Here is an 18,491-nt window from a genome sequence, read left to right on the forward strand (position 1 = left end):
CTGGCGCAGCGCTTGCAAATGATAACATGGCATTGTGCGAGTTCACAGCCGCTGTATCATCGCTATAATTCCTGGGCGCGTCGTGTTCATAAACGAAAGCTTTGTATTTCATGAAAGTGTTAGATCAACCAGGATGAGTGATCTTGGCGACGGTGGGCAAGACGGTCTTGATGTGTTGTCGGATATATCTTGGGACGCGTCAAACGCGCCTCGCTTTCTCAACGAATGTTTCTCGTTAACAGTTGAGCGAAAGATGAATGTCGTCAGACCTTGGAAATGAAGTTTTTAAATTGAGATCTAGAAGTGAATCCAGAAGCATCTCTTGGTTCAATTAGTTGTTGGTAGCATCATCCTGTTTTGAAGTGAGTCAAACTAAACGCTGGTTCATCCGGGTAGTCAGATATCAGCTTAATGAACGAGATGTGAAAAGTAGTGAGCCATGTGCATGCATTAAACAATTCATAGCCCTTGCTATGTTTTTCGCAATTAAACTATTCTATAGCGAAAAGTTAATCGTATTGTTGTAGATGTAGGTGTTTGTATGTTTTTAGTGGGCGGTAAGCTCTCTTATCTATGGTTATCGCCTAGCAACGAAGTGGGGCGCCGTACTTCAATTGAAGTTTTTTGGCAAAAAAAAGTTGGGACCAGTTCGAGGTGAACACTCTACATCTACCTTCTACCTTACAAAGGACAACAACACAGTTCGACAAATCAGACACAATGGCCGGTCCGAATTCGAAAAAACGAAACCATCAAGATTTTGTCTCTAAATCGAAGACACAAAGACCTAAGAAGAAACAGAAGAAGGTCCCCGAGTACCATAGCGACTCGGACGAGGAACTTTCGAATCCCGAGTTCCGACCTGTCAATCTCCTCGACTCCGATGAAGAAGATCTCGACAATGTCGCTGTAGACGATATACCATCTGGGTCAGATTCCGATTCGGGTTCCGACTCAGACTCAGAGGCTGATGCGCCTACACCTAAATTCCTTGCGAAGCAGCAAAAGAAACCAGTGAAGAAAAACTCCAAGCAAGAGGCCGCCGAAAAGAGTTCAGATGATGAATTAGAAGAGGGCGGCAGCGAAGATGAGGACAATGAGGAGGACGACGAAGAAGGCGTAGAGTCAGACGGCGACCAATCAACAACAAGCCCATCCAAAAAATCCAAATCAAAACGCAACGACCCCGATGCCTTCGCAACATCTATGTCCAAGATTCTATCCACCAAATTATCCAATACACGGCGCGCAGACCCAGTCCTATCGCGTAGCGCTGAAGCACACCAAGCCGCGAAAGACGCAGTCGACAGCGCACTAGAAGCTAAAGCCCGAAAACATTTACGGGAACAGAAGCGCTTGGCGCAGGAGAAGGGTCGCGTAAAGAACGTGCTGGTTGGTGATGTAGATGAGGCTACGGGCGCGCCAGAGACTTCGACGCAGGAAATACAGCAGACGGAGAAGCGGTTAAAGAAGGTTGCGCACAGAGGTGTGATTATGCTATTCAGAGCCGTTCGAGAGGCGCAAGAAAGGGCCGCCGAGGCAGAGAAGGATACGAGGAAAGACGGCGTGGTTGGTGTGCAGAGACGTCAAGAAAAGGTCAACGAAATGAGTCGGCAAGGCTTCCTCGAGCTTATCGCCGGTGGCGGTGGAAAGTTGAGGAAGGGCGCATTGGAAGAAGCTTGATTTTCTTGGGTTGTTCACGTCGGGTCTATATGAAATGATACCAAATATTCATGCACACATGATCTCATTAGAGTTGGGGTTTCCGTTTCCTCTATCTCCAAAAGCCTGCCATCTTACTGACAATATAGTACATTTTATGGCGCCGTAGTTACCCAGACTGGCCCGCTTCATATCACGCCGCTATCTTGCACACTTGTTTTGCACCTGTTGAAATTGTATTGGTACAATTCGTGGGATTCTTCGTATGTTCTTCATACCGCCCTTCTCAAACGCTGGCGGCCAATACTTTTTATTGCTTTGAGCTAAAATCACTCGCTTGTAAATTCCTCGTCATGGAGGGTAGCTTGACTTTTAACCCATCTAGTTCCTTCGTCATTACCACTTGGCAGCCTAATCTACTCGTCTCTGTTAACCCAAATGCCAAGTCAAGCATATCGTTTTCGTCGTCTTCAGGATCGGGCATCTTATCGTAGTAATCTTCGTCGAGAACGATAACGTGGCATGTCGAACACGCACAGGATCCTCCACAGGCTCCCTCCATTTCTAAATCGTGCGCTTGCGCTATGTCGAGCAGGTTATCTCCTTTAGAGACAGCTATTTTGTGTTCCTTTCCATCCTTGTCGATAAACGTAACGTACAGCCTGGTCTAGAATTAGCCCGAATTGCATGACCATATATATCTAGAGAGCCTTACTCTTCGCCAGGTTTCGGTGTATGTATGTGGCCATGTTGGCGCAAAGGAGTTGTGCTAAAATGTCGTGAAAAAGGAACGGCAGCTCGAGGCTGGTATATCGACGGCGAACTCGACTTTATCCTGGTACTTATGGAGAGCGTAGATCGGCTGAGCTGTGAGAAAGAATGCGGGGAAGATAACTGAAGCTTTTGCAGGCTTCGAACAAAGCTTCGAGGCGTCGCCATTGTGTAAGAGCAAGATCCGAGCCTTGCGATCAAGAAACTCGGCGTATTCGGGGGGCGATAAGATGGGATGGAGGGAAAAAAAGAGCGCCACCCAGGTTGTAATGGTCCAGAAGAAGCCCAACGTCAAGGATAAATAGAAAATTGGTTCATGTGGTCGTCTTCATAAACACGAGGCTGTCATTGCGACATTAGTATGTCTAAAGAACCAACGAGCATACGAATTGGAGACTTCGTGCATCTAACAAGAGAGAAAAATACTGGACTAAGAAGTAGTGAAGGTCTCGGTGATGCGACACTACGTAAAAGCTGGCGAATGAGAAGAAAGCGAATTATGTAGATAGCTCCGATTAAAATCTTCGAAGGCGGGCCGAGGGGTATCTTAACGACCGACGACCGACAATTAGAATTTCCCTTTCCCACAATTTAAATCCGAGTAATTTTTTTGTTATCTTATCTTATCTTATCGATACTTTGTGACACACTGTGCCAAGGCGTTTACATAATATTATATGATGCATAACACGTATTTATGCAGATTATCATCCCACATGTGCAAATCGCCGATAAACCTTAGCTTATCTAATACCGCCTAAGAAATAAATCAATCCCTCCTCACCGATGCACCGACGATTATGTTTGCAGCTTTACCCCGTCGATGAGCCCACCACCTAATAATAACTTCATAAAAAGGTTCAATTCAAACCCGATATGTCCACTAATAGAGAAGGGGTAAACCCTTTACGACCGTATTATATACCTCCATCCATAGGAGAACAAGTTACCAGCCTCCCCTCACAACCAAATCCTTTCTCCCACGAAAATGCGACAACATCAACACCAAATAAATATGCGTCGAGGGCGCGGGACATATTCTCCGATATAGACTACAAGGACCACTTAGATGATATATCACCGTCGACCATACAGTCTATTAAATCATTGATCGACGAGTTATTATGGAAATACACTTCGGTCATGATGGCCCAGCCCTTCGAGGTGGCTAAGACGGTCTTGCAAGTGAGAATTCAAGATGATTTAGGAGGGTTGAATACTTCGGCTTCCACCACCACCACTACCGCTGCTGCGAAGCCTAGTCCGAGTATTGTTAGCCCAAAGAACCCTTGGTTTGACGAGGTATATATCGAATCTTCTACTATCTAAGACATTAGGCATTGGTGCTAATACAATCTGCAGGGTGCCGAATCCGACTCCGATCCGGAGGAAGCGGCCTACTTTACTTCTAACATACCGAACACTCCGACGCCGTCCACGAGGTCACATAAGAGGAGAGGCTCGTCGCCGACAGACACGGCGAGGATACCTTCTAAACCTATAATACTCCCACATCAACTTTCTTTAAAACGGCCAGACTCCATATTTGACGTGATATCACAATTATGGTCTAAAGAGTCGGCGTGGGGTATTTGGAAGGGAACCAATGCCACATTTCTATACACAGTGCTGCAGTCACTGTTTGAAAATTGGTCGCGTAGTCTTCTGAGTGCGCTGTTAAATGTCCCGGATCTGGGTTTAAAGGATGACGTCGATAGGCTGATCGACATTGCCTCTCCATATCCCTGGGCCTCGCTATGCGTCGCTGCCGCTGCCGCAGTTGCGACTGGCCTTATTTTAGCTCCGCTCGACCTCGTTCGGACACGATTAATTATCACATCCACGGGGCGTGGCCCACGTCGGACTCTTGCGTCTCTACGATCGCTGCCGTCCTGGTTTTGCGCACCTTCCCTCATTGTGCCCACCATCCTTAACTCTCTAGTTCACCCATTCCTCACCTTATCGACGCCTCTCGTTCTCCGCTCGCAATTCTTGATTGATCGCGAGCTATCCCCAATGACCTTCTCGGTCGCCAAATTTTGCACCTCTTGTGCCTCTTTATTCGTTAAGCTACCCCTAGAAACCATTCTCCGCCGAGGCCAGGTAGCCGTGCTCTCGGAACCCCTTTACCTGCAGTCACTCGATGAGAATGGAACTATGGATACCATTGTACAGCCTGGGCCGTATAAGGGTGTACTCGGGACAATGTACACCATCGTCGCCGAAGAAGGTTCGCGCGCCGTTTTCGCCGTGCCGAGTAAGTCTCCGCGCGGCAGAAAGGCGAAGCAACCCAAGACTACGGCAGAGGTGGTGTACAGAAAAGGTCAAGGTTTTGAAGGTTTATGGAGAGGATGGAAAGTCAGTTGGTGGGGTCTAGTAGGATTATGGACAGCAGGTGTGGCAGGTGGTGGTGGTGAGGGCGAATTTTGAACATCTTCCCCCAATCCACTTAACTCCGTTATCTAGTAAAGGTTGGCAGTGAAAAGACGAGACGAACGGAGTTCAGGTGTTGATATTGATTTGTGGCGCCCTCTGTGGCTGGCTATTCCCTACTCAGCATGGAATTTATGTACGAAGAAAAAAGCAGATCAAGATCAAGATCACTTCATGAGATACGGCATGATATCCCCCTTATTCGTATTGTACGGACCAGATTCCACTCAGGTGGACCTGTACATATTCTGGAAAAAGTTTATAGATTTTGATTAATTTCAGTCTACTCTCAACTTCAGGGCCTCCGAATTCATCTGATGTAGCCCTGTCTATTTGGCATGTTGATTCATTGGATTTAGTACGTCTAACAAACAGCTATACAGAGTGTAACGTCGCCAAAACTGTGGTAAGTCTATACCGTAACTTAATGACACCAATAGAAGTGTCGTAACTAATCTATAACAATCAAGTATAACACCTTTTATAAGGACTCGCAATATTGGTCAAAATCTAAGGCATATTGATGTTGACGGAATGAACCGGATTGACCACCACTTATTGATCACGTTGTCAAAGATCAGACGAGACGACCTCCCGTTGGCACTAATCATTGATGATAACTTCGTCTCAATATGGTTGGCGTGTTTCAGAAATGAAGAGAAATTCCAATGTAAGGAAACCACGATCTTTCTAGAACTCTACCCCTTAACCCTTCACGATCTCGTGTCGTCGCAGCATAAATGAAGCCGGGGTGTACTACCATTTTCGGCCATCCGAAACGGCTAAAGTGGGTCCGTTTGAGATCGACTCAGGGGTAAGATTTAATATGGGGTCCGCTACCCTGCTTCACATCCCCGAAGCTGATCCCCCGCTGATTTACGATGATTTTCGATTTACATCGCTGGAGATAATGCGACATTGGCAGGTTGAGCCGGATCTATCCAATACACTTTTACGCATGATAGAAACTTCACGATTCGTATTACGTCGGCCACGTCGTGATATCAAAGTGGTTAATGAGTTATAACTGCCTCTTTTGGCTTTAGATGAGGTTGCTTGGGCTTGAATGATTGTTAGAGATTCAAGCATCGTCAACCTCTCAAATTCCCGAAACTACTATCTATTCCAAGCAATATCACTCACATACTACTCAAACAAGGCAGTTTTCCCGTATCGGACCCCATTCTCACGAATAGCCGACGATACCTTCGCGGCTCTGTCGTGGGTCATACCATGATGGGTCCAAAAAGAGCGGCTACCGATGGTGTGGTCAAGCCAAGAGTGAACGCGTCGACCCAGGCCTTTTAATTTAATTTCGGCCTGAGAATTGTTAGAAACCCGGCCCCAAACCCGACACTGAACCTCAATTGGTTGATAATTATCTTCTACCTCACAAATCTCAATCTAATAGATAAGTTAATTATTTATTATTTAGCATGTCTTGAGTCTTGTCGAACGAGCAATTATAAGTTATACATACCTCCTACCTAGGTAGGTAAATAAGGGAAAATAGCGACACTAGGAATTAATTCCTCGTCATGTCTCCGCAACACTTCTACCTCATCAAGATAGTATGTCCGCTATAAGCAGACCCAAATGTCGCATTAACCGCCAAGATGTATCATAACATTCGTCTGGTGTGAGTCCCACAGCGCGCCGAACAGCTGGCTCTTGACCGGTATTATGAATGCGATGCTACCCCAGTAAGTGGCCAAGTTCGGACGACATGGGTGCTTAACAGGTAAGGGGCTCGGCCCCATCGTGAGTCTAAGGAACCAATCACAAAGTTTGCTGTGCCGGTCCCAGTTGTCAAGACACCAGCGTGTATCGAAACCTGCGACTCCATTCCTTTGACGCTTTGGTCAGACCAGGTACAAGTGGATCTTAAACAACTGCAATTATATGATCGTTGACATGGATATACGACAACAGTATTATGACCTTGAAGGTCTATATAACCATGAGTCGCGATACCCTCTGCTAGATCTTCTTGTTCCTCATCGCCATCGCTTTGCGAAGTCGATTTTCATACACATTCATTGTCGTCTCTCTTTTTACCAGTCCTTCTTTTTATACCTCCCGGTGAGAGCAGCTATCTTGATCGATACGTCTTAACTTCGTTTATCACAATTTTGTTCTCTCTACCATTCACTTTCACTAAACAATCAAACTCGACTTTTCGCAACCAGCAAAGATGGGTAACATGAGATTTTCTCCCGCAATTGCGGCTCTTATGTCCGCCGCCACTGTCGCCGCCCACGGTCACGTCGACCACATCGTCATCGATGGACTCTTCTACCAGGGCTACGACCCCACCAGTTTCCCGTACCAACAGAACCCTCCTACCGTCGTCGGCTGGGCCACTTCCCAGACCGACAACGGTTTCGTGGAGCCTAACAGCTTCGCTAGCGCAGATATTGTCTGCCACAAGTCCGCCACCCCCGCCGGCGGCCACGCTCAGGTCAAGGCCGGCGACAGCATCAGTATCTCCTGGAACACTTGGCCCGAGTCGCACAAGGGCCCCATGATCGACTACCTAGCCGCATGCGACGGGTCCTGCGAGACGGTCGACAAGGAGTCGCTCGAGTTCTTCAAGATCGACGAGGTCGGCCTCATTGACGACTCGCAGCAAAACGGCTTCTGGGGCTCCGACGTACTCATCCAGAACAACAACACCTGGCTCGTGCAAATCCCCTCCAACATTAAGGCCGGCAATTACGTCCTGCGTCACGAGACCATCGCTCTACACTCCGCTGGCCAGGCAAACGGCGCTCAGGCCTATCCCCAATGCATCAATCTTGAGATCACGGGAGACGGTACCGATGTCCCCGCCGGCACCCTAGGTACTAAGTTGTACACCCCCGAGGACCCCGGTATCGTCGTCAACATCTACACCACCGGTCTGAGTTACACAATCCCGGGACCCGCTTTAATCGCGGGTGCATCCGCCTCCGTCGCACAATCTTCATCGGCAATTACCGCCACGGCAAGCGCTACCGTCGGAAGTGGCGGCGCTGCTGGCCCCACTGCCCCGGCCGCTAGCACCACTGCGGCTGCAACCTCGGCTACTCAGACCAATGCCGCTGCTTCTTCTCAACAGACGTCAACGGTTGTGGCTTCTACGCCGACAACCCTCGCTACTTCAACTAAAGCCGCGGACCCCACCACCCCGAGTGTCACGGCCACAGCTACCGCGACTGGTGGGGTCAGCGTTCAGAGCTTGTACGGCCAGTGCGGTGGTAGTAACTTTGCCGGCCCTACTGCTTGTGCCGAGGGCGCTTGCAAGTCTTGGAACCCTTACTATTCGCAGTGCGTTTCTTCCGCTTAAGCTGTTCGGAGTTTGCCGTGAGTGTGTACCGATTGAATTCGACGAAGGGAACTAGACTCGACTTTCGAAAATAGATGTAGAGATACGAATTTGTGTGTATATATGTAACACGATCTGGCTTGGATCTGTCTCGGTTCGGATCGGATTGTCTTATTCTTGTATTTATGATTGATACGATATGAATTGAAGTATGAACTTCGCACTTTGTCTTATAATACCTAGGTACTGCTACACTGCGGCGTCGCAAATGATTCGATGTTGCTCCTCGTTCTCCTTTTTGCCTTAGAAGAGTCCCTATATATCTATTAGTCTACCTAGGTAGTTAAGGACTTCGGACGAAGTTAACTTACAGAAGCAATCATTTGTAAGTTTGAATAGTCTCAAAATGGGCTAGAGGTCGGAGTTGGGATGGTTCTGATTGCACCAAATGCAGACAATGCATAACGGAAACTTGGTATCTTGCCCCGGGATTGCGCATTCCTTAAATCGTCGGCGGCATGCGGACTTGGTGTGTAATCTGGGGTGGACGTCATGGCCCGATTGATTCCGGAGTTTTTCGGCGGTTAGGCACGTCATCGCACGACTCCATTCTCCTTCGTAAACTTTACAGGCATATTAATACTCTCTCTCGCTAGTAGACGGATGGGTCTCTTCTTGTAAACTCACGAAGTTACGGAAATCCGATAAGATATGGCGCATACTCCAGTCGGTTGTTCGCTTCAAGCAAGTCGTTCCCATTATGTGTTATTTTCTTAGCATACCTATCTCCTTAATCTTAAATTACCAATTTGTTCGTATATCTTTATATTGCTATCTTCAGACTACAAGGCCAGTACCAGGAGGAGACCAGAGAATCCACGGCCTTGGAATACACGAGAGGGATCGTTGGTTCTCTTTGATATCAGTAAGCTAAGCTCAGGGGCCCAGAGTCTTCGATTACAGTGCCTATACTGTCTGTTGCCAGATGACGGAAGTTATCGGAGCCAGAATAGATGTGCGGACGATGATTAGCGAAGATCATTGTAAATTAGAAGCAAACAAGGTACAAAGGTACTTAGACGTCAATGACCAAGACTCGATTCCGGGGTAAACGGCGCGACGAGACAACAGTGACCCACCTAGAAGCTTGGATGCCTCAGGCTTAGGTAACTACGTACCTAGGTAGTTGACAAACATATTTTCTCATCCTAGGTTAGAATAAGCTTAAAGATACCTAGGTACCTACCTATCCGCGGATGACGTGCCCCACACCACCTATACAGTGCCCAAGCTTCTCTTAAAATCAGGCTCAAATGCTCCGCGAAATATCTAATTCTAGTGGACAGTGAATAGGGCGCGGGAAATAAGTGGAGGATCTGGGTCCATAAGGCTGATCCCGAGATCACTGATCGTACTAACTTCCCGAGGATCTGGCAATGATCGCGAAAAGAGGTGAAAGTGGGTCCCGTCAAATAATCCGTGTAACGTCGAAAGAAAAGGGGAGCGCGCCAGTATCACGGCACCAGACGTCAAATCAGTAAATGGTACGCGATCAAGTAATTGGAAACAGTGCATACGTTCGAGTTAGTTTAGCCTGGGGGGAATAGTAGCAAACGGAGTAAGATCACGAATGAAATAATAAACCTTCATTAGTGAAAAAAAAAGAGAGCAACCTTACAACCTTACCTAAGTACCTAACAACCTCAAAACCTTAGGCATCTATATCAAAACAATATCAAGATCAATATGCTTCATTTTGACTCTTTTAGGAGTAGTGCCATAACTACACAGTGGTAGGAACGAGCAAACAAGTTAAAGTATGACTCTTCAAGTCGTTCATTCCCCTTATTTACGCGAATTAACACTACCCTAAGGCTCTCAACGCGAATACCAGGCAGTAAACTGTAGTATGACACTTACTAAAGCTCTCAGTGGGTCCAATTCGCGTATAGCTGCTCTTTTACGCGGACAGTAACAGCTATTTACCTAGATAACTACAGTTTTGAGGCAATTCCGAAAGATCAGGACCCACCTACGGGATGTTAGGCCACAGTATGAAGCCTTAGTTCGCCTGTTGCCAGCTGAAATCAGATCTCATGATGGGGTCTAACTCACCCTCAGCACGCGTACTTACCACCTTTTCTACACAACAAGTAGATTCTACACTGTAGACTATTCCCGATTAGTCGAATCAAGAGTCGAAATGCTAGTCTAAACAACCTCACTACGGTTGCTACACCATTTTCCACTTGGTCTGTTCAACGGGTTGCCAGGATCACCAGCTAGAGGGCTTTTCCATATAACTAGGCGCACCCTCAGGTAGAATTCCCTCTCCAGAGACAGATCTCTTCATCTTTACACCAAAAAAAAACTCTCTACACCATCAACCTTCAACCACCAGAATTCCTCACTACCAGAGCTTCGTCTTACTACGAGTTTATCGTCGACACATTGTAAGTTATTCGTTATATTAGATACAAATAAATCTACGGCTCTGTGTATTAACTCATTTGTATAGGTCTTTCTGAACCAACTCTTCAACTCTACCAGCATCCTAACCAGAGTCAAAAGCGATAAACTCACCACATCTACAACCAACCCAAACCACAAAAAAAAACACCATTGTCACTTTCGCGTCGTTGCTTCTGTAAAGGTTAGTACATTCTTACTCGTGGTATTTCTTACAACCAGTATATAGACGAAACTAAGGAATCATTTCTAACTTCTTCATCTAGATGTCTTCTATCGGAATGAAGCGCGTCGCTGCTGAGACCCTCGAGGGCCGCCTGAGCAAGGTCGCCAACCCAGGCCTTTCGATCTCTGAGCTCCAAGCAATTAACGAGGGGCTCAAGAAACGATACCTCGAGGTCTCTTCCAGGGTCAAGAAAGAGATTTTAGATTACAAGCAAAAATCAAGGACACTAAAAGACACGATGGCCCTAATTACCGACCACCACGCCGACATGACTCTCCAGATCGCGGAATTGTCCAACCAACCTGGCGCCCCTCCGGCGGCCCGCGCCTCAAAAAATAAAAAGGCGCTAAACGCAGCCCAAGTCGAGGCTGAAACCCTCCAACAACAGATCGCAATTGTACGAGCTTACAGGGACGGTCTCCAGGGAAGCCTACGGGCCGCGCAGGAGGATGGGCAGAAATGGCAGAATGCCTGCCAGGCCATTGAAGCCCAAAAACAAGAAGTTGAGGCGAAGGGGAGAAATCGTAAGTAATTTCAAGTCATTCATTAACCCTTCAACTTGATACGGCAGTGAGAATTGTCTATCTTAACTAAGGCTATGAAATTTCACTACAGTGATCTACTTTTCGGAATCAAAAAATTGTTCGTTATGATAGTTACTAACTCGATATTATAGTGCAAATGTACATCGATCTGATGCAGCAGTTCCCGCCCCAGCCCGCCGCCAGCGCCTACCCCGAGGCACCTCTACTCCAAGTACTTAACAACCATTACCCTACCGAGGAGGACTTCGGCGAGCTATACGGGCTCGAGGACGATTTAGTCCACAACAACTTCGAGACCATCTCCGGTGCTCCCCCGACATCCGTCGACCAATCGCAAGCTTTCATCCAAGATGCGGGAACTCAATCACAAATGGTGCAGGATAACGGCCAAGCCCCAATTGTCAACCAGGACAACGGATTTCCGGACCTTCTGGATCCCAGATTCCTTGAAATCGATTTCTCCCAAGGTGGCCTGATTCCGGCCGCGGGACCTGAGGAGTCGTTGGAAGCCGAGGAGCCGTTGGAGGCTGGTGAGACGGAAAGTCTCTATAGCCTTTTCAACGACCGGGAGGACGAGCCAGTGGAGGAAGAGGAGAACGAGCCGCTACCCGACGGCCCCGAGGCGGAGAACAGTGGGTCCCAGCCCCTTTTCATTCAGGGGCTTTTGGCTAGACTGGAGGCCGGCGAAGACGTAGGATTTGACATTCCCGGTATCTAGTGGCGAGGGGGTCCCTTAAAAAGACCACCAAAAAAAAAAAAAAAAAAAACTACTGGGTGAATCTGTGGATTGGGGTTCAGGATATTGAGAAGCGTGAGATGCTACGGATGAGATGAGATTGGCCATACCGGGCATTTGATTTGGGAGTTTATGGATTTCGTTACCTTGGCCACGGGGGCCATAGCGTGACAGGGGCTGGATTATTGTTTTTTTACGGGCAACAATGGAGTACCGAATCCATCTTGCGCCGTACTGTGGAGGATCTCGAGGAAACGTCGGATATATTTCCAGCCTCAGTCCTCATAATGCTAAACACCTTTTAGCACACTACTTTGTTTTCCGTGATTTATCTAATGAAATGCTTAAGTGAACCTAACCACGTTGTCTAATTTCTCAGGTAAGCGAATAAGGGACGTCTAAACGACGACACGGGTAACACTCGATACATTTATGAGGATAAATTCTAAGTATTCAACTTCAACTAAAGAACGAATATCTACATAAATTTAAGGCTGGCAGAGTTTCAGATTCTCAGCGGCACCGCTCTCCTCGCCTTGAAGATATTCCTAGCGCTTTCATCATATTCGGGTCGGACTAGTAGTAGTTTACATGTCCATCTTTCGGCCGGGAAGGCTCGTGAGCCCTAAAGAGGTACAACGCATTAGCCGGGTTCATTTTGATAAGGGATAAAACAACTTACATCCGTCGATCTCCTCGTTGACGGTGCTCTTGATAGTGCATTGGTTCGCCTGAGCGACGCTCTGGGTCGCGATACCGTTGCTAAGAAGGGGCTGAGAGTCCATGGCGCGCTGTAGAGCATCACCCTTCCAGCCGAAGAGGTAGTCGCCGTGAGTGCCGTAGCCAACGCTGTCCCTAAATTGCAATCAATCAGCACCGAGTGGGAAGGTAAGTCGCTCGTTGTTGTTCTAGACTTACTCGTAACTCCAGACGAAGGGCTGAGAGCCATCCTCGGGCCATAGAGACTTGTCGTTGAACATGGTGGTGTTCCACATCGTCTCGAACGCTACTTGGGGAACACGGACCTTTGCGCATGAAGAAACTCTTGTTAGCAACTCATTCCAGAATTGTATAGCTTCTTCATGAGGTTGTAAATAACCGCCCCATGTATCCTAAAGACAACCGACTGAAGTGGGAGGGATGCTCGAGTATTCAAGATAAAAGTTGGGCGTTTATACATACAGGGTGCGAAGATGGGCAAGCACCAGCGGTGGTGAAGCCACCCTTGTTGGTGTTGTACATGTGGTCTTGGTGGTTGGGGCTGTCGAGGTTCTTGCCATCCCAGCAGCTATGAGATATGGTCAGCGGATAGCGAATACACATATAGAAAGGAATACCAACGCGGGGAAGTGGTGGATGGCCATGATACCAGCTGGGCACTAGAATATTAGGATTAGTAATCGTATGTTACACAACAAAGCTTCTATATCACATACAGGCTGCTTGGGGAACTCGGCGGTCTCGGGGAATCGAGTCATGACGTCTTGCAGACAGGTGTATCGGAGGCCGGGGTTGGTGCCGTCCTTGCTGTTAGGAGTTCCAACTGTCATTCGGAAACCCTATTGCCATTAGATTATGTCAACTGTATACTTGGGTACATAAGGGACGTACGGGCTTGAAGGCAGTGATCTTCTGGTTTCCGTTCGAGTTGAACGACTCTTGGATGTAGTAAACGGTCATACCACCGTTGATGTTGCCCAAGAGAGCGTTCGGGTACTGGGGCACACGGTGGTAGGTTCCGTTACGGGCCTTGAAGTATAGAACGGCGGTCCAGTAGTTAGAGAAATCCTCGGAGAACGTGCAAGTAGTGCAAGTAGCCCTCTGGCTGGGGTCCTGGCTAGGATCCATAGAAGCGTTGAAGGCATTGCCACCAACGATTTGGTGGAGATGGGCCGAAGGGACGACACCCGGCTCGACGAGGGGGTCAAGACGTTGGACGCTCAACGTGGAACATCCGAATCGGAGGTACGCCTGCGACGGCGCGGCAAGCGCAATAGCGAAAGCAATAGAAGACACCTTCATCGTGAAAAACTGTATCGATGTTGAATTCGATGTCAGTATTGGCGATGGAATAGAGATGGAAGAAGTGCGCTAAGGTGGGCGATCCCTACCCGCCCAACATATATACAATTTAGAGAAACATAACCCCGAATAACAGTCGCTTATGCCGAGTTCATCGGCAGAATACTCGGTGCTGGGTGGTTTATTTTACATTCATCCAGAACAATGTAATTAAGGTAATGGATTTCATAATCATTAGAACCGCTCACCTGTCACACCGAACCAAAACTACGATAGTACTGTCACCAGCACCAGGATGCTGCGGTCAAATTACCTGTTGAATCTAACTATAGAATAGTTCGTCCGTATTGGGGCAGATCTGCCACCCCATCGCGGTGGGAAAGCATTATGTTGGTTGAATTATGAGAATACTGTACTTGGCAATACGGCAATTAGTTGATTGGGTTTCAGTCCCCACACTCCGGGGGTCTCCGTTCCGAGCGGCCGGATTTGTGGCTGCACCCCGGACTAAAATACCCACCCTGCATTATACCTTCTCTCCGACTGCCGGTCATCTTGGATGCCGTCCGGTAAGCATTAATTCATCGTACATGAGATAATTCAATAATTTCTCGTTTATAAGTCCTTATGAGATCAAGTTGTTAAGTAAATCGAGATTGGAAAAGTTTCTAGATACCTAGGTACATACCCTTTATGGTATATTTCACAATATTTCGACCAATCAAATCCAGCGATTCGCAAAAGGGGAAAAGGGGGAAGCCAGGGGCGCCATCATAGGATATTAGAAAATCTAGATCTAAGGGAAACTATTTCAAATACAGAACAGTTGGATGTATGATGTCTGTGTATGATACCTGAAAGTGCAGAAGATCGAATCGACTAGGAGACAAGTGCAGGGAAATTGAAGTGATGGCAACATCAAGCTCCTCAAAACCATTATTCGGCACTTCATTGCCAAGAAATCAGAAAAACTACGCCAGGCTCTCTATGTCAACGATGGGCTAGAAGGCAAAGGCGAAGAAGTCTGAAGAACGGATGGTACGGCATAAAACGTTATTTATCAAATCGAGAAGTCAATAGAAGAATGATGGCAAGAGTCAGTCTAACATAGAATAAAACAGCATCACCTACAGCATATCCGTTCATTGAGAAATTAGATGAATATTCTACGCAAAAGAAACTCTAGATCGCTGAAATCGTAGTGTTGAAGTTGATATAGGACGTTATATTCGGCTTCTAGACGCCCTAAGCGCCTAGGTACGTACTCACACAACTAGTAATGTATTTGAACTTTTTCTTTATTTTTCTTCTTCGCGTTTCGCAATTATGGAAATAGCTTCGTAGATATTACATTAGATTTATATATGCTAGATGTACCTTCAAAGACGAGATAAGCAGGTTCGGATTGATGCCTTTTCTGAAAATTTTGGTATAATTATATCCCGAGTAACTAGCGTACGTTACGCAGACACACCCCTGTTACCGTTGCCCAAGACCATGGCCGGACCAAAACCAAATCACTCGAGAAACCACCGTCACCTATGAATCACAATCTTAGCAGGTACATTGATACGTTCCATTACTTAGAAATCAACTCGGGCCAAACCTAACCACCTCTCCGAATCATCCCCAAACCTACAACACGAGAATATCGAACCCAAACTCCTTGCAGAATTTAACACAACAAGCCATACACGCCTGTCGCCGAACCGCAACATGCGCTCCGACTGGCTTCGCCAACGCGAAAAAGCGCATCAAATTCCCGTCGGCGACCGGCACGACCGCTACAGCACCAGGGCGAGGTTCGTTATTGATTTGCGCGTAGGTTAAGAGACCTCCGAGTCCCCGTCGCGTCGCCTCTTCCGGATTCGCTCTATGTACCCAGTCCCGGAGCCATGGCATCACATCTTCAGGATATACTAAGTATACATCTGGAAGCGTTGGAGTTGGACTGCCGGACTCAACTTTAAAGTCGATGTCGATGTCCATAGGGGTTGGAATATCCATTGGCGTATTAGGATCATGTGGACACTTCAAAAGCTGCTCGGCCGATGCCATATTCTTTATCGCGCCATACGGATCGATAATTGTATCGCCTTTCCCGTGATCGGTCGACCGTTGCACTCCATAGTGCAGAACCAGTTTATCGTTACCATCCCAAAGTATACATTTCCAAAATCCGAAGTAGCTCGGGGGAGGCACCATATCAGACGCGGTTAATCGCGTCGGGATCCTAACCACGCTTCGCAGCATATTATCGCGGTCCGTACGCGAGTCATGGCCAACGATCCTGTGAAGACGACTCCCAGTCTGGTTATCGTAAACATTTCCCCGCTTCCAGTTCATCCGTAGGAAGCTCTCACCATCCGCCGGGATCGCAAACGGGAATATAATCGCCGGCCAAACTGACTGTCCAGCGCAGGACGAGATAATAGTGTTCAGCTTCTCTTCTCCCAGCATCCGCGTCTCTCCGACCAATTTTCGACACACTTGATGCCACTCCACCACATCGCAGCACGCCTTCACCTTCCGAAAGACTCTACAAGTAGCCGATATAACCGTACTCGGACTAAGTTCCGGTGCCTTCCACACGAACGGGTCAGGAGTAACCAACAACCCCTCCGGCTCACGGAATAGCGACAAAGCTAGAGTCGTAGCAACGATATTAGCAATCTGCTCTTCGAATATAGTCACCGAACCCGGATTTGCCAAGGGAGTGAACTGCGTACGAAATAATCCCTTTTGCCATTCCGCAAGTTCACTCCCATGTTGATTTTTACCGAAGAATGCAGCGGTTTCAGGGTGTTCATAAATCCGTTGGCCCATCTTCTTACTGCGCAAATCCTTCAAATGCTCCTTTTCGCATCCCGGAACGAGTTGCAGGATCTTAGTAGCATCATCTCTATTCGGAAATGGCTCGAATCGATTCGAGTTGACCTTAAGTACGTTGTCTTCGCGTGTCCGGTACATCTGACCCAGCCGGATCTTCTTATCGGCAATATCCGAAGTTGTGTAACAAGGCGCACCCCAACGATTCCGCGATACGCATCCTTCGGAACACATCGTCAATCCCCTTTGCGCTTCTAAGAGAGCGAACGGGATTACCTCGACAGCCGCCTTGCGAGCCTGGCCTCGGTCAAGTCTGAGGATGCAGAGGAGGAGTCGGAAGTACGTACCGATCTGTACGAGACCGCCGTATCGTGGAGTACTGCCGGGACCGAATTTCCACAATTCAATATCCTCCGCTGAGTAATAAGCCTTTATCTTTATGATTTCCGAAGTATTATTATTCGTAGGAACCGCGAGATTGACTGCGACATGGGTTTTGTTCTTTTCGGACTTCTCCGATCGCATCGGCTTGTCTCCGAAATAGAGAAGCGGCTTCTTGTGTAACCACCAATGGAAAAATGCGGCAATCCAAGGCGCGCAGGAACCAGCGTGGACGCTGATCGCTTCTAACTTGCGTATCCTTTCGCCGGGTGTTTCTACCTGGAGCATGAGCAGCAGATCAACTAGTTGGACTACGGCCTCCATTCCAGGGGTTTTATCTAAGCGACCCAACGAATTAATGTCGTATCTTTGACCGCGAAGTTCTCGGGAGTAGATTATCTCGTAGTCGACAATACGCTCAGCGAACCCCGATAACAGGCACCTCGAATACATCGCATAGATCAGCGGTTCTAGCTGCTGAGGCGTAGGAAATCGTCCATCTTCATATGCGACATGGTTCTGCATCAACTCCGCTAGAACCTGCGCACTTTCAAACGGAGTAAACGCCGTGACCAACACGCAAACGAGACCAATGAACTTCTGACCTCCTGACGTATTTCCAAGGCGACTAGCTACATCACCGCTGGAGAATCCTATAGTTACATCGATGGAGGCAATAGGAGCAAGGTCCGTGGCCTTGAGAACCCGTTCACTGACTTGCTTGCACGTATCGCTACAGATGCCTAGCAGCCCCCCTAGTTCTACGCAAGCAGCAGCTACCTTTACATCGGCTTCGTTGTAGCAGGACGTAAATCTTGGATGGCTCCATCTAAGTCTTGCGTCTGCCGTATTTTCTTCGGCCATCTTCACTCGATCAAAATACTATTATGATACTGTCAATAGCATGGTAATAGTATCGGGGTTATCCCGATTTAATGACCAGGTGAAAGGTCTGTTTCCTTGGGATAGATTTCCCTTAAGTTAAAGAAGTGGCTACGAGAATCCTTGCCTTTATAATAAATACCAGGTTACGCCACGAGCATCGCCAACGTAGACGTGGCATATCCAGCTCAGTACGGTAGGGGAATCGCATACTAAATAACAGGTTCT

At 47.6% G+C, this 18,491-nt stretch overlaps 6 protein-coding genes across 6 annotated transcripts; 4 read left to right on the forward strand and 2 right to left on the reverse strand.

Annotated features, from left to right (window-relative positions):
* Positions 1-584: 584 nt before the first annotated feature.
* F4822DRAFT_192615 (Rrp15p-domain-containing protein) lies at positions 585-1,980 on the forward strand. The gene has a single exon (XM_051453589.1). It carries the CDS (start codon positions 721-723, stop codon positions 1,681-1,683), a length of 963 nt encoding a protein of 320 aa, XP_051317448.1. The 5' UTR covers positions 585-720; the 3' UTR covers positions 1,684-1,980.
* Positions 1,973-2,601, reverse strand: F4822DRAFT_427532 (ferredoxin; the record flags this gene model as incomplete). Its single annotated transcript, XM_051460762.1, has 2 exons — positions 1,973-2,324; positions 2,378-2,601. 2 exons carry the CDS (start codon positions 2,599-2,601, stop codon positions 1,973-1,975), a joined length of 576 nt encoding a protein of 191 aa, XP_051317449.1.
* Positions 2,602-3,211: 610 nt separating this feature from the next.
* On the forward strand, positions 3,212-5,164 carry F4822DRAFT_397439 (mitochondrial carrier domain-containing protein). Its single transcript, XM_051457617.1, has 2 exons — positions 3,212-3,735; positions 3,796-5,164. The coding sequence occupies exons 1-2, from the start codon at positions 3,310-3,312 to the stop codon at positions 4,861-4,863; spliced, it is 1,494 nt and encodes a 497-aa protein (XP_051317450.1). The 5' UTR covers positions 3,212-3,309; the 3' UTR covers positions 4,864-5,164.
* Positions 5,165-6,860: 1,696 nt separating this feature from the next.
* On the forward strand, positions 6,861-8,372 carry F4822DRAFT_397440 (carbohydrate-binding module family 1 protein). Its single transcript, XM_051457618.1, has one exon. It carries the CDS (start codon positions 7,061-7,063, stop codon positions 8,192-8,194), a length of 1,134 nt encoding a protein of 377 aa, XP_051317451.1. The 5' UTR covers positions 6,861-7,060; the 3' UTR covers positions 8,195-8,372.
* Positions 8,373-10,908: 2,536 nt separating this feature from the next.
* F4822DRAFT_427535 (uncharacterized protein) lies at positions 10,909-12,131 on the forward strand (the record flags this gene model as incomplete). Its single annotated transcript, XM_051460763.1, has 2 exons — positions 10,909-11,392; positions 11,545-12,131. 2 exons carry the CDS (start codon positions 10,909-10,911, stop codon positions 12,129-12,131), a joined length of 1,071 nt encoding a protein of 356 aa, XP_051317452.1.
* Positions 12,132-12,736: 605 nt separating this feature from the next.
* On the reverse strand, positions 12,737-18,245 carry F4822DRAFT_427536 (uncharacterized protein; the record flags this gene model as incomplete). The annotated part of the gene is made up of 8 exons (XM_051460764.1): positions 12,737-12,774; positions 12,832-13,004; positions 13,068-13,174; positions 13,332-13,437; positions 13,491-13,528; positions 13,586-13,708; positions 13,761-14,180; positions 15,882-18,245. 8 exons carry the CDS (start codon positions 18,243-18,245, stop codon positions 12,737-12,739), a joined length of 3,369 nt encoding a protein of 1,122 aa, XP_051317453.1.
* Between the last annotated feature and the right edge of the window lie 246 nt (positions 18,246-18,491).

This window comes from Hypoxylon trugodes (genome assembly GCF_022578975.1).
Source record: "Hypoxylon trugodes strain CBS 135444 unplaced genomic scaffold F4822scaffold_3, whole genome shotgun sequence".
Classification (NCBI taxonomy): domain Eukaryota; kingdom Fungi; phylum Ascomycota; class Sordariomycetes; order Xylariales; family Hypoxylaceae; genus Hypoxylon; species Hypoxylon trugodes.

Coding starts and splice junctions, on each gene's coding strand:
- F4822DRAFT_397439 (XM_051457617.1), top strand. CDS start 3,310: ATGTCCACTAATAGAGAAGGGGTAAACCCTTTACGACCGTATTATATA. Junction 3,736..3,795: donor AGAACCCTTGGTTTGACGAG/GTATATATCGAA, acceptor TACAATCTGCAG/GGTGCCGAATCCGACTCCGA.
- F4822DRAFT_397440 (XM_051457618.1), top strand. CDS start 7,061: ATGGGTAACATGAGATTTTCTCCCGCAATTGCGGCTCTTATGTCCGCC.
- F4822DRAFT_192615 (XM_051453589.1), top strand. CDS start 721: ATGGCCGGTCCGAATTCGAAAAAACGAAACCATCAAGATTTTGTCTCT.